Here is a 12,285-nt window from a genome sequence, read left to right on the forward strand (position 1 = left end):
AGCTCCTTCCTCTTCAGCCCCTGCCCGGGGGCACGACGACCAGGTTCTGCGAGAAACACACAAGGGCGCTGCCCCGTGGGCACTGCCGTGGCTGAGTACGTGTCCCAGAGACCACACAGAGCCACCCCACAGGTCCCCTTCTTGCCGGCTGCTCCAGATTGATGCTCACTGCAAACATGCAGCAGTTCCCTTTCCTTTCCCAGTTCCCTTTCTATATTCTTTTCCTGTGCTACCACCTTGTTGTTTGGGGGCGGAAATACCATCCGTCCCTATGGCCCTACTGCATTTTTTGTGGGGGGAAATAAATCCCCCCAACATCGTCCTCTATTTTATTGGGGGGGGAACTAATTTTCATCCCGTGGCCTCCTCTATTTTGGGGTTAGCAATAACTCATGTTCATCTTATTTTCCAGCCAGCCAAGTTGTGTGCGACTGCTCCCTGCAGGTCGTGAGCCCCCTCCTGTCCCTCCCGTTCCCCTCTCTGCAGCTCGGCAAGGGCCTTGGTGCCATTCAGCATCTGCTGTCCTCACCCCATCGCTGGGCAGGGCGAGGCAGGACTGTTGTCTTTCCACCGCGCACTTTGCCAGCAGCCCTGCTGCAGCCAGCAGACGAGGTCATGGAAGAGGGAGAAGGCGTAAGGCAGATCAGGCAGCCCGCAGGCTACTACACATCTTCAGGCGCTGACGCTCCACCTCCTGCGAGCACATCGAGATCGAGAGCAGCACCTGGAAACCAGGCCAAAGAGGTGGAAAGGAGGAGTCTCGGAAGAGGGCTGAAGAGCAGCCCCCTCCTGCTGCCCTGTTGCAGATCACTCCTCTGTGCTCCGACCCCACGGCATGGGAGGCGGTACTGAGATGCTGGAGTGAAACGTTAGGCTGCTGCAAAGGAGCAGGCAGCGACAGCCGAGAGGCAGATCCTCTCCTCGGCTGCATCGTCACTCCCATGTTTAACAAAGTCGTCGGGTTCCAGCGGTGCCCGTGAACAGTTTGTGGTGCCTGGCAGGAGCATCGCAGACTAGTTGGGTCTCCTTCTGTGCTCTGAACTTGCAGAGAGCTACAGAGGTGCCAAAACATCTTGGCCAAGAAGATCCTCCTCAGGTGACCCCAACGTGTGTTTGGAATGCACCCAGAGAGTATTTCTTCTCGAAGAAGAAAGCCAATCCCAAAGCATCAAGCTTTGGATGGCTGCAGCAGCTTTTGGCGTAAACAAAGACAGCAAAGTCAGAGCACTGCTCTTCTTGTTCATCTCAGCTACAGCACTGTTAGGTACCACAGGGACGGGCAATGGATCAAGTCTGCAGATAGCTTTGCAAGTTGGCATTAGAAACGTCAAGAGTGTCTGACGAGAGCAGACACGGTCTGCACAGGTCTGCCAGAGCTTCCTAGAGCCTGGAAGCCCTGGCAGCTGCTCCTGGCCAGGCTCCTTGTTGCCTTTACTAATAACAGCAGTGAAATATATTGTGGGTTTTTCATCTTTCTTTTTTCTGTTTTCTTTTCCCCCCCAGGAACCTTCAGAGGAATAATACTAAAAAGTCGTGTAAGAAAAAGCTCTGGCCGTTTCAAGGTATGGCCAAGATGCCTTCCATAAAAGGAGCCTCTCAGGACACAGGAATTCTTCAGCCACCTTCACCCAACCAAGCCTGCCTGCCGTGGCATTTTGTGAAGGGTGACGAGCGCCACTCTGCCCCAGCACAAAAGCCGTGGCTAAAGTGTATGAGTGAGGAGCCAGCGGCAGAGGCACCCCCTGCCCCACATCCAGCTGCCGGGGTCCTCTGCTTCCCTGGATGGCATCAGGCGCTGCCGGCTCCTGCGCTCTGACCCTCTAATGAGCTCAGCAGTGAGGTAACTTTGCACCTCGGAATGTCAGATGCCAGCTGGAGGAGCGGTGCTAGAGGAGGCTTGCAAGCAAAGCTGACTTTGTGCTGGAAGGCGAGGTTGTGGGGCAAAACCAGCCACCCCGATTTGGGCAGGGGCATAAAGAGCCACTTGAGCATGTTATAGCACATCTCAAAACTCAAGGTCAAAAATAAGTGAAAAAGAATGGAAAGAACGGAAGGAAGATACTTTGTAAGGAATGCACCTGGCATTTAGACGTGTTAAAGATAAAATCTGTCTCCACTAACTAACAATAAGCATTAACACAAGGACGACTTCTAGGAAGATAGAATAGAGTGCCAATACAGTGTCCGAAGGCTGACCCGCCTCATTATCCTGTGAAAACCACACCTCCTAGGTAGAAAACGCCCCCAACCCAAATAAGCCCCCTCCTCTCTGGGCATGCATAGTGAATTAAAAGAGAACTGTCGCTTTAAGGTGAAGTAAGAAAGGTACCAACCAATAGCTAAGGGGTGGGACCGGTAGGCGTCACTCACTTTGCTAACTGTTTAAATACTTGTCATGATTTCAAGCGGGTGTGCATGCTAGGAGGAGAAATCCCCCATGCACCCACCGCAGCAATAAACCAATGTCGGCTTCCTGAGCTGTCATTTCGGAGAAGGGGGAAAAAAGAGCTTCCCCATGCAAGAGATGGGAACAAAGAGCCGTCCCGAGAGGGACGTGATGAGAAAAAGCCGAGCAAGGCTGTGGCCAAACTGGATGCCCCAAGTAGAGGATAAAAAGAAGAAAACCTCCCTGAGTGGAGCAGGGGCAAAACTCCCTGCCCTGAGCTGAGCAGGAGTACAACTAACTGCCCCGAGTAGGACTGGGGAAACTAGATGACCCAGGTGGGGCAGGGGCCAAACCAGACAGTTCAAGTAGGGCAGGAATAAGAACCGGCTGCCTCGTCAGGGCAGGAGCAATACAACTGCCCGCCGAGCAGGAACAGGGGGTTATAGCAGACGTCCCAAGTGAGGACTCCCCAAAACTACATAAGCCAAGCGGGGCGGGAATAAAACTGCCTCCAGCCACCCCGAGTGGGAATTGGGCAAATGTGTGGCAGCCAGAAATCTCACAAACCCTGGAGGCGGGAGAAAATGTGAAGATGCTAAAAATTCGCTCGTGAACCGTTTTTGGAGCTCCAGGGTGGGAGAGCAGCTGGGTGGGGGCCTGGCAGCCAGCCAAGGTCAACCCTGCCCAGTTGGTGAGTGTTCCTGTGGTAGCACTAGTTCAGAGTCAGCCTGAGGCTGTATCTTGGGGGGGCAGATGAAATTCATTGGAAAGGAACCCATAAGAGACCTGGTGCTTTGCTGCACGCGTCTCACGGACACAGTCCCGTAGCTGGGAAGAGCGGAAAAGAAACTCTCAGTAACCCAATGTGCCGGCCAAAGCTGTGAAACAGGCACGCTTACTGCCCTGGGCAGGTTTTTATTCCTCTGGCTGTGCGGCTCAGGGAAGAGGTGGGAGCTCTGCCGGGGGACGAACAGCCCTTTGCCAGCAGTGTGTGGGGAAGCCCAGCGGCTGCCAGCTGCTGGCTACGTGAGGTGCCCAGGCTGCAGGGGCTGCGTGGCCGCAGTGCGTCCCCATGAGTCCCCGTGCGTCCCCGTGCGTCTCCGTGTCACAAAGGGGCAGTGATGCGGCACCCGCCCGCTGCTTGTGAGCTCACCAGGCCAGGGCTTCATATCCTGAAAAGCGGGCCAGTGAAAGCCACTTGGGCTGAGCTGGCCTTCGGGATAACTTGGCTCCTTCCTTTGCTTCTTGCGTGGCTACGTTGTTCCAACCATTTATCGTTTACTGCCCACTTGGCCTCCACTTCCATCCTCTTTCAAAGGTAATTAAGATTTGACTTTCGGGACAGATCACAGAGTAGGTAGATACAGGATAAAAGTCTCCGCTGGTCTATACCTTCCGAGCTGTCGGCTGAGCTATTACACCTCTCTGGGCTGGCCAGATATGCGCTATGGGTAGAGTTCCTATTTGCTAATTCTGATGTCTCTACCGTAGCCTGGGATAGGTAAGTGGGGGGTGGGGGCAGCGTAGTCTGAGGCGTTGGGCTCAGCCTAGAATGACAAGGAGCCCACCCTGGCTGCTGCGGTAGGAAGGAAGGCAGAAAAGGAGCACGGCAAAGGCAGCCGTTAAAGTAGTGGCCAAAAGCTGGTCCGTCACTCCTGCATCCGAGGTGGGAAAGTGTGGGCTGGAGAGCCAGAGGGCTCTGCTGCTAAAGCTGGCAACAGGTCAGCAGCAGGTCCTCTTCCGAGAAGGTGACGCACATTTGAGCCTTTCAAAAGGGCCTTTGGAAGTGCTGTGAACCAGGGCCCCGTGACAGTGATGGTGAGGTCGTCAGCCTGCGGCTCTGCAGCAGTTAAAACTACCACGGAAACAGTTTTGATGGCGGATGCTGTTCTGTGAGTTTCCTTTGGGGGTTTCCTCCATCATTTTGTTGAGCTACAATTATTTCTTGGCGATCAGGTGACGGGATTGGCGCTGGTCTTCTCTTCCGCGAGCACATCCTGACATCCTTTGTCATCCCGAGCTTTCCCCTCTGTTCCTGAGAGGAGCGATGGCCGCAATGGGGAACGACTCCTGTGAGTAACAGTTTCCCCAGCAGGCTTGGATTTTGTGAATCCCCAAAGGCGATGGACGCGGCTGGTCCTCCATCCCTGAAAGCTGATGTGCTGACAACCTGGAGTGAAGTCTGGGGCGTTTCCTTATAGTGGCCAGATCTACCCAGGTGTTTTCAATTAGACACAGGAAACGGCGTTTTCTCACTCCTCTGCCACTATGTACAAGACGTTGAAAGATGACATTGCTCATAGAAAGCTCTGACATCAGTAGGGTTACCTTCTGTGCTAGGGTCTTGCTTGTTTTTGTCCAGTTACAATCAGGAAAAGGGAAGACTTGACCTGATAATCTAGTTCAAGAGCCTAGAGGGAAAGGAAGGTAGCCCGAGGCACAGAAATCAGAGTGTGGGTTTGTTGGACTTTGGGCAACGTAAGCGAGGGAACAGACTATCTTCCACAGCTGTTTCTTAACAAGCAAATTTCAATGGCAGCGTTAGGCTTCCCCCAATGTCTCTGTGTTGGAGGTTAGAGCTGGTTGTCCTGGGTGCTCCTGCACAGAACTCGACTTTGAAATATGCTTTTGTGCAACAGTATCGTCTCACCTCTTTTCAAATGTCGTTTCCCTGCAGTCATTGCCGAGGGAATGGCTCCGCCACAAAGGATCCTCTTTCCCCCGGAGAAGATTTGCATGGGCTGGCAGCAACGACAGAGAGCTGGAGCGGGACTCCACAACCTGCACAATACGTGCTTCCTCAACTCCGTCCTGCAGTGCCTGACGTACACACCCCCTCTGGCCAACTACCTGCTCTCTCGTGAGCACAGCTTGTCGTGTGAGTACTTTTAGGAACATCTCCTTGTCAATCTGTTGGGCACTTCCTGAGGATTCCCAGAACCTGGAATTTGATTTAGGGGAAAAGCAGCCCTTCTTTGTCAACCCCCCACCCCGCCCGCCCCAAGCGGGTGTCCTTTGAACGCTCAAGCCTAGAAGCCGCTTGTCGTACCTAGGCGTGTTCCTCTTCAGAAAGTCACCTCTTTCTAGCCCCGGGTCTCCGTCCCTATTCCTGCAGCTTAAACTCTCTTTGCTTACGGCACACAAAACTTCTGTCAGTTTAGCATCCCTCTGAAAAAAGTTTTCTACGCACAAAAATGTCCCGGGCTTGTTGGGACATTGTCACCTTAGGAGAGTAGAGTAGAACTCCTCTCCATTAAGTTTCCCGTTGCTACGGATATTTTGCTAAGCTGACAAATCGCTTTCCTCTCTCTCCTCAGGTCGCCAGCTAGGCTTCTGCATGATGTGCAGAATGGAAGCGCACGTTAACATGGTCTTGCGTTCCTCCGCCAGTGCCATCGAGCCTTGGGCTGTCCTCAGTGTCCTCAAGCGTAAGTCATTTCAGGTGCTTTGACACGGTGTCTTCTGTTCTCGTAGGAGAGAACTCCTAACTTCTTCTTTCTTAGGAATAGGAGAACATTTCCAGCTTGGCATGCAGGAAGACGCCCACGAGTTCTTACGCTATACTGTCGATGCCATGCAGAGAGCTTGTCTGAGTGGAAGCAGCGAGTAAGCACAAGCAAATGACCTTTTGAATGTTCCCCAGCCCTTTGGACTCCTCGACGTACTCCCGTCAGGGAAAAACTGCGCCCAGGGCTTTCAGACAAAGTGAAACTCTTGGAGGAGATAACTCCCTGCCTTACCATTTATTTCCAGCTTGGACATCTCTTCTCAATCAACTACCGTTGTCCATCAAATATTTGGGGGCTTTCTGAGATCCAGAGGTACTTTTCCACACCTATTGCTCTCCTTGGAATTGTCTGTGCCCTTCTGTCTGCCTGTGATCAACAGCTGTTCTTGTGACTGGCGTAGTACGTACGACGAGTGTAAACCCGCACAGTCCACTCCCTCTATCGCTGAGCATTTCCATTTGCCTTCCAGTCACGTGCTTGAGCTGCAAAGCGGTTTCTGATTCCTACGAGACCTTCCTGGATGTTCCTCTGGATATAAAAGTAAGAGGGTTTGGAATTGTGCTTCCAGACGTCCCAAGGCTCCTGTAGCTTTCCAGCATGAACGCAGTTGGCTTTAAAAACGTAGACGGCAAACACAAGAGAGCTTGGTGGTGGGTGGGGAGTGGAATGGAAGGCGTCCTTCTGGGGAGGCCGTGGCAGTGGTCTCCCTGGAGGTGCCGGCTTTAAGCCGGACAAGCACGAATTATCCTCTCTGCAGCCTCGACGTGCTCTCATCCTTCTTCCCTTTGCCCTCCCTCCACACCCGTCTGACTCCCAGGCTGATGGGTTGTGGTGTTTTCCTTATTGATGACCCTGCACACCATCGGTAGCTGAACCGTGCGGTGCCCCAGAGAGGTGGCTCTTGATGGCCCTGGGATTCCGTGGAATTGAGGGGAATGTTCAGCGTAATCCCCTCTTTCGGCCTCCTCCTGGGCGCTGCTTGCGGGTTCAGGGTGGGTCTCCTCAGCGTCAGCTACCTGGCTCTTCTGGTCAACTCCTAGGAAGTGTTGGGACGAGGGCGTTGCCCTCAGCTCAGTGCTCTCCTTTCTCACTCCTCCAGGCAGCCTCATCGGTCAGCGCAGCTCTCGAGGACTTTGTGAAACCTGAGCAGCTGGATGGTGAAAACTGCTTTAAATGTAGCAAGTAAGATGATTCCTAACGACATATTAATACTAGATCCTGGGGGAAGGTGCTGCATGTCATCGAGCGTAAGTCATCTTTTCCTCTAGGTGAGATGCACAACAAGGACACGCGGCTTTTATTTTTAATCTGGCCTTAGACAACCGAATAGCCTTAAAATAGCGGAAGGACGTGTGAGACGTGAAAGCTTGTTCGGCCTTCTGGGGGGAGAAAAGGGGGCATTTAAGGCTGCGTTTCACCACTCGGCTCTGTGCTTGGATTCCAGGTGTGACAAGATGGTTGCCGCCTCCAAGAGGTTTACAATCCATCGGGCACCAAAGGTTCTCACGGTGTGTCTGAAAAGGTTTGACCATTTCACCGGCGGGAAGATCAGCAAGGTGCGTACGCAATTGGAGTGCGACTTTCTCCCTGGAGCGGGAGGTTTCCCAAAGCAGCGCGCTCTTTCCCAAGCTCTTCATGTTGAGATTTTCGTCTTCCCTTCTGGGGAGAGGAGAGCTCCCGTGGGAAGATGAGCATGCACTCTGCTCCGGCAGAGCTGCTTTGGCTGAGAACACTTTCCTGCCACCCAAACCACGACATGTCGCTTTAGGGAAAACCAAGTTTCCAACAGCCCCAAAAGATGTATTTGTAAACCTCTGGCCCCTGGTCTTGGAAAGCTATTTCGTGTCGAATTTCAGGATCATTTCTGAGCCCTCTTGGTCTCTCCGTAGGTTGTGGGGTATCCCATGTACTTGGATCTTCGGCCATACACGTCTCAGACAGCTGGAGAACCCCTCCTCTACTCCTTATATGCTGTCCTGGTGCACAGCGGTGGCAGCTGTCATACAGGACACTATTTCTGCTACACGAAGGTGAAGAGCAACTTCTTGCCTAACAAGGGAAAAACGTACCCTGGGGAAGACAACTTCCGTGGCACTGTTCCCGGCAGCCAAGCTTTTGGGGGGAAGGTCTCCTTACCGGCCGGGTTGGATCGGTTTTGGCGTCCTCTTGGTTCTGTAGTTTTCTGCCTGTCTTTTTGTGGAGACACCATGCAGTTCATCTCCAGATACCGATGCCTTCTTTGCAGGCCAGCAATGGACTGTGGTACGAGATGGACGATTCGTCTGTGGTTCCCTGTGACTTCAACACAGTTCTCAGGCAGCAAGCCTATTTACTGTTCTATGTCAGGTAATAAGCAGTATTAACTGTGTTCAGAATACTGTGTTTCCTTTTCCTGGCTTTGCTACTTTTCTTCTCGTCCTCCTGAGTGTTTCTCTTTCCGTCACAGAAGACAATTACTACCTGCGTCGTTCAGTGCTGTCAAACCCGAGCTACCCCACGTCAGTCCTTATCCTTCCTTGCTGGGCTTTAGGCTGCTGCCCAGGTCTAAACTGCTGCTCCTCTGCTATCTGAAGCTGGCTAATGTAGAGGAGAGTAGTTAACGGGGGCCTACGGGAAAGATGGGGAGGGGCTCTTGATCAGGGAGCGCAGGGATAGGACGAGGGGTAACGGTTTGAAGCTGAAGGAGGGTAGATTTCAATTAGACGTTAGGAAGAAATTCTTTATGCTGGAGGTGGTGAGGCACTGGAAGAGGTTGCTAAGGGAACTTGCGGATGTCCCTCCCTGGACATGTTCCAGGCCCGGCTGGATGGGGCTTTGAGCAACCTGATCTAGTGGAAGGTGTCCCTGCCCGTGGCAGGGGAGATGGAACTAGATGATGCCTTCCAACCCAAACCATTTGATGATCCTATGATTCTATGAAACGGCGGTTGTAGGGGGTGTAAAGACGAGGTCTTGCTCCGACAGGGGCAGACCTGGTGGGAAGACCCTAATCGAATTTCCCACTTGTAGTTTTGGTTGCGTCTTCTCTCTGTCATAGAATCTGCCCTGAGAAAATGACAGGTTGGAACTGAACCCCAGAGGAGGCTGCAAGAACAGCCCTAAACAGAGATCACTCTTTCTCTCCAGACGCTCCGATCTGAAAATGGGAGAAAGGACTTCTTCCTCACCGGCACCATCACATGCCCGCTCCTTCCTCAGTCAGTGGGCGGCCGGCAGCAAGCAGGCGGGTTCTGTGGGAGCATGGGATCTGCCTCGTCAGACTAAGGTAGCTCTGGGGAAGTGGGTCAGGGCACCAGGCGCATTTCTTTCTGGGATCTTGGCGTTGCTCTCTTTTCCCTCCCACACTGCAGCTTTCTCCACAGCCGCGAGGCTGCTCCCTCTGAAAGCATCCCGCCTAGATCCATCCCCTTTGTCCGCCTTTGGCCCTTCTGCCTTGGCAGCCCTCCAGAAGAGCCTTTGGGAGGCCTTTAGCTGTCCCCTCCCAGAGCTCCTGGGGTTTCCCCACTGTTGTGGTCCTCTTGGGAGGAAAGGGCAGGACCTTTTCACAGCTCTCTTTGCAGGACATGGCGGTGGGCATGGAGGACTCTCCAGAGCACGGCAGCTCTTCCGCACCAGCCGGCACCAGCCAGCTAACCTGGGCAGGTGCCCGGGAGGCGTCTGCAGGCCGGCCGTGCCTCATCTGGCCAGGCAGGCTCAGCGTCACCTCCGCCGTGCCCAGAAGACAGCCTGATTTCCTGCTCCACCATCAACCATTTGACCGTGCGCTGCACAGCGTGCGAGAAGATGACAACGACGAGGAGCACGGATTCGGCCCTTTTTCCTGCTGCCAGAGGAACGGGGCCAGGGAGAGGGCCTGGAGCAGATCCCCGCAGTGGGGCAGTGGTCTCCGCAGCTGGTTCGTGGACGCCACGGACTATGACCACTCAACAGGGAGGAGAAGGATGATAACTGGTCCTCCAAATTGTGGCCATGCTCCCAGGGATGACGCAGCTCCAGGGCCCTCCGATGTCAGGTTCCAGTTGGCTCCCCCACCCAGTGCTGCTTGGGAGCAAACCCTGCCGAGGCAGAGAGAGCGGAGCAGATCCCCGCGGCGGGGCTATGATCTCCGCAGCCGTTTTGTAGAGTACAGAGAGTACTGCTCAGCAAGGAGGAGGAGGAGGAGGGGGAGAATAAGTCTTCCATGTTGTGATGGAGCCCCAAGGGATAATGGAGCTCCAGGGCCCTCCAACGCCAGCTCCCAGTTGGCTCCCGCACCCAGGGCTGCTCGGGGGCAAACTTGGCTGAGGCAGAGAGAGCGGAGTAGATCCCCGCCGCGGGGCTATGATCTCCGCAGCCGGTTTGTGGCCACCACGGACTGTGACCCCTCAGCAGGGAGGAGGAGAAGGGTTTCAGCGCCCCAGAGAGACATGCCAGACAAACACTGCAGCGGTGATGGGGGCAGATTGTGACCCTGGTTGAGGGAGGAGCACAACATCTGACTCCTGCAAAGCCAGAGAGGAGCAGGAGGAGGAGGAGGAATCCAGGAAGCACCAAAGCTGCCCCCAGCAGGGACCAAGCTGCACTAAGGGCACCAGCAGCCCACCCTGTCCCTCCTCCCGGTGCTGCCTCTGGCCAGGAAGAGCATAGAGAGACCTTCCAGAGCGATGGACAGCTCTGCCGCCTGGCCCGCCTGCCCACAGGTCCCTCGAGGAAGACCTTTAATCCGTGGTCAGATTTTGGTATCACCTTGCAAAAACAACTCCTTTGGAACCAACAGGCAGAAAAGCCAAAGCCAGAATTAAAAACATTTGTTGGCCTTCCAGGGTGTTTTCTTCTCTCTCGGTTTTGAGGCTTTTGGTGGAAATACCCACTGTGGGAGGTTTATATCTTGAGATTTTGAAAGCTGTGTGCTTGCACATGCCCATCTTCCAATCTCTTCTTTTTAAATATGGAGTTCAAGTCACACAAACAGAAATGGGCTGGATGAGCTGACAGCGAGGGGAACCGAAAACCGGCTGAACGGCCGGGCCCAGAGGGTGCTGCTCAGTGGCACCAAGACGAGTTGGAGGCCGGTAATTCCTGGTGTTGCCCAGGGGTCAGTACTGGCTCCAATCCTGTTTAACATCTTCCTTAATGGTCTGGATGATGGGGCAGAGTGCACCCTCAGCAAGCTGGCAGATGACACCAGACTGGGAGGAGTGGCGCTTAGGCCGGGGGGCCGTGCTGCCATCCCGAGGGACCTGGGCAGGCTGGAGAGATGGGCTGACAGGGACCTCATGCAGTTCAGCAAGGGGAAGTGCAAAGGGTGCTGTGCGGGTGACGAGCAGCGGCACAGAGTGCCCAGGGAGCTGGTGGCGTCTCCATCCTTGGAGATGTTCCACAGCCCTCTGGACGTGGTCATGGATAACTGGCTGCAGGTGGCCCTGCTTGAGCAAGGGGGGGTTGGACCAGGTGACTTCACCCTCCAGGTGACCTCCCGGCCAGCCTCAAGTAGCCTGTGATTCTGCGAAATGGATCCAGCCACCAACGCTGTCCCCCTCAGGCGGCCATCGACAGCTCCACCAGGAAGCTGCAACCCCTGGAGAAAAGCCCAGGCCGGAGCAGGCTCCTGGCAGGAGCTGCGGCCCCTGGGGCCCAGGCGGGAGCAGGTGACAAGGTGAGGAGGAGGAAGGGGCGGCAGAGACGAGGCGCTGTGGGCTGCCCACAGCCCCATTCCCCATCGCCCTGTGCCGCTTGGAGGGGAGAGGGGGCGGAGGAGTCGGGAAGGGAGGAGTGAGGCTGAGCCTGGGAAGAGTGGGGCTGGGGGAAGCCGTTATCGTTGGGTTTGTTGCTGCTCTCCTGCTCCCTTTTTAATTGCCTAATTGGTTAATTACATGAATTGCATCCTCTCCCCCACCCTAAACCAGTTCCCACCAGTGTAGCACTGGCTGAGGACACCCGTGGTAAGAGCAGCACAAACCCGTTTCCCTTTTCCCACCCCTCCGGCTGCCGGGTGTAGCCGAGCCAGAGGCCGAGCAGGGGAGGGCTCATCCTGCCAGCGCTGCTCGCGGCAGCACAGGAGGGAGCGGCCCGATCCTGCTGAGCGCGGGGTCGCTCTCCCGCCTCGGCTGCCCCTCGGCCCGGCGCTGTTCGATGCGCCGCTGCCGCAGGCAGGCCGGGCAGTTTGCCTGTTGAGCGCTGGGGACGGCTGCCCCAGGGGAAGGGGGAGATGTCTCTGCTCCGTCCTGCTGCGGGAGCTGGGCTGAGCCTCAGTGTTGAGGGCCGATAGCGGGTCTTTGCGTTCGTCTAGCTCGGACAAAAGGAGGCCGAGGGGCGACAGCGTTGCTCTCCGCAGCTTCCTGGGGAGGGGACGTTGAGAGGGAGGTGCTGAGCACTTCTCCCAGGGATAGGACACATGGGAATGGTTCAAAG

At 55.1% G+C, this 12,285-nt stretch overlaps 1 protein-coding gene across 1 annotated transcript; it reads left to right on the forward strand.

The window, feature by feature from the left end:
• Positions 1-4,442: 4,442 nt before the first annotated feature.
• Positions 4,443-8,495, forward strand: LOC132321130 (ubiquitin carboxyl-terminal hydrolase 42-like). Its single transcript, XM_059834703.1, has 11 exons — positions 4,443-4,458; positions 5,064-5,264; positions 5,704-5,814; positions 5,890-5,992; positions 6,140-6,207; positions 6,365-6,435; positions 6,995-7,077; positions 7,340-7,451; positions 7,785-7,925; positions 8,141-8,241; positions 8,342-8,495. Exons 1-11 carry the CDS (start codon positions 4,443-4,445, stop codon positions 8,493-8,495), a joined length of 1,161 nt encoding a protein of 386 aa, XP_059690686.1.
• The last annotated feature ends 3,790 nt before the right edge of the window (positions 8,496-12,285 follow it).

This window comes from Gavia stellata, unplaced genomic scaffold (genome assembly GCF_030936135.1).
Source record: "Gavia stellata isolate bGavSte3 unplaced genomic scaffold, bGavSte3.hap2 HAP2_SCAFFOLD_53, whole genome shotgun sequence".
In the NCBI taxonomy this organism is placed as follows: domain Eukaryota; kingdom Metazoa; phylum Chordata; class Aves; order Gaviiformes; family Gaviidae; genus Gavia; species Gavia stellata.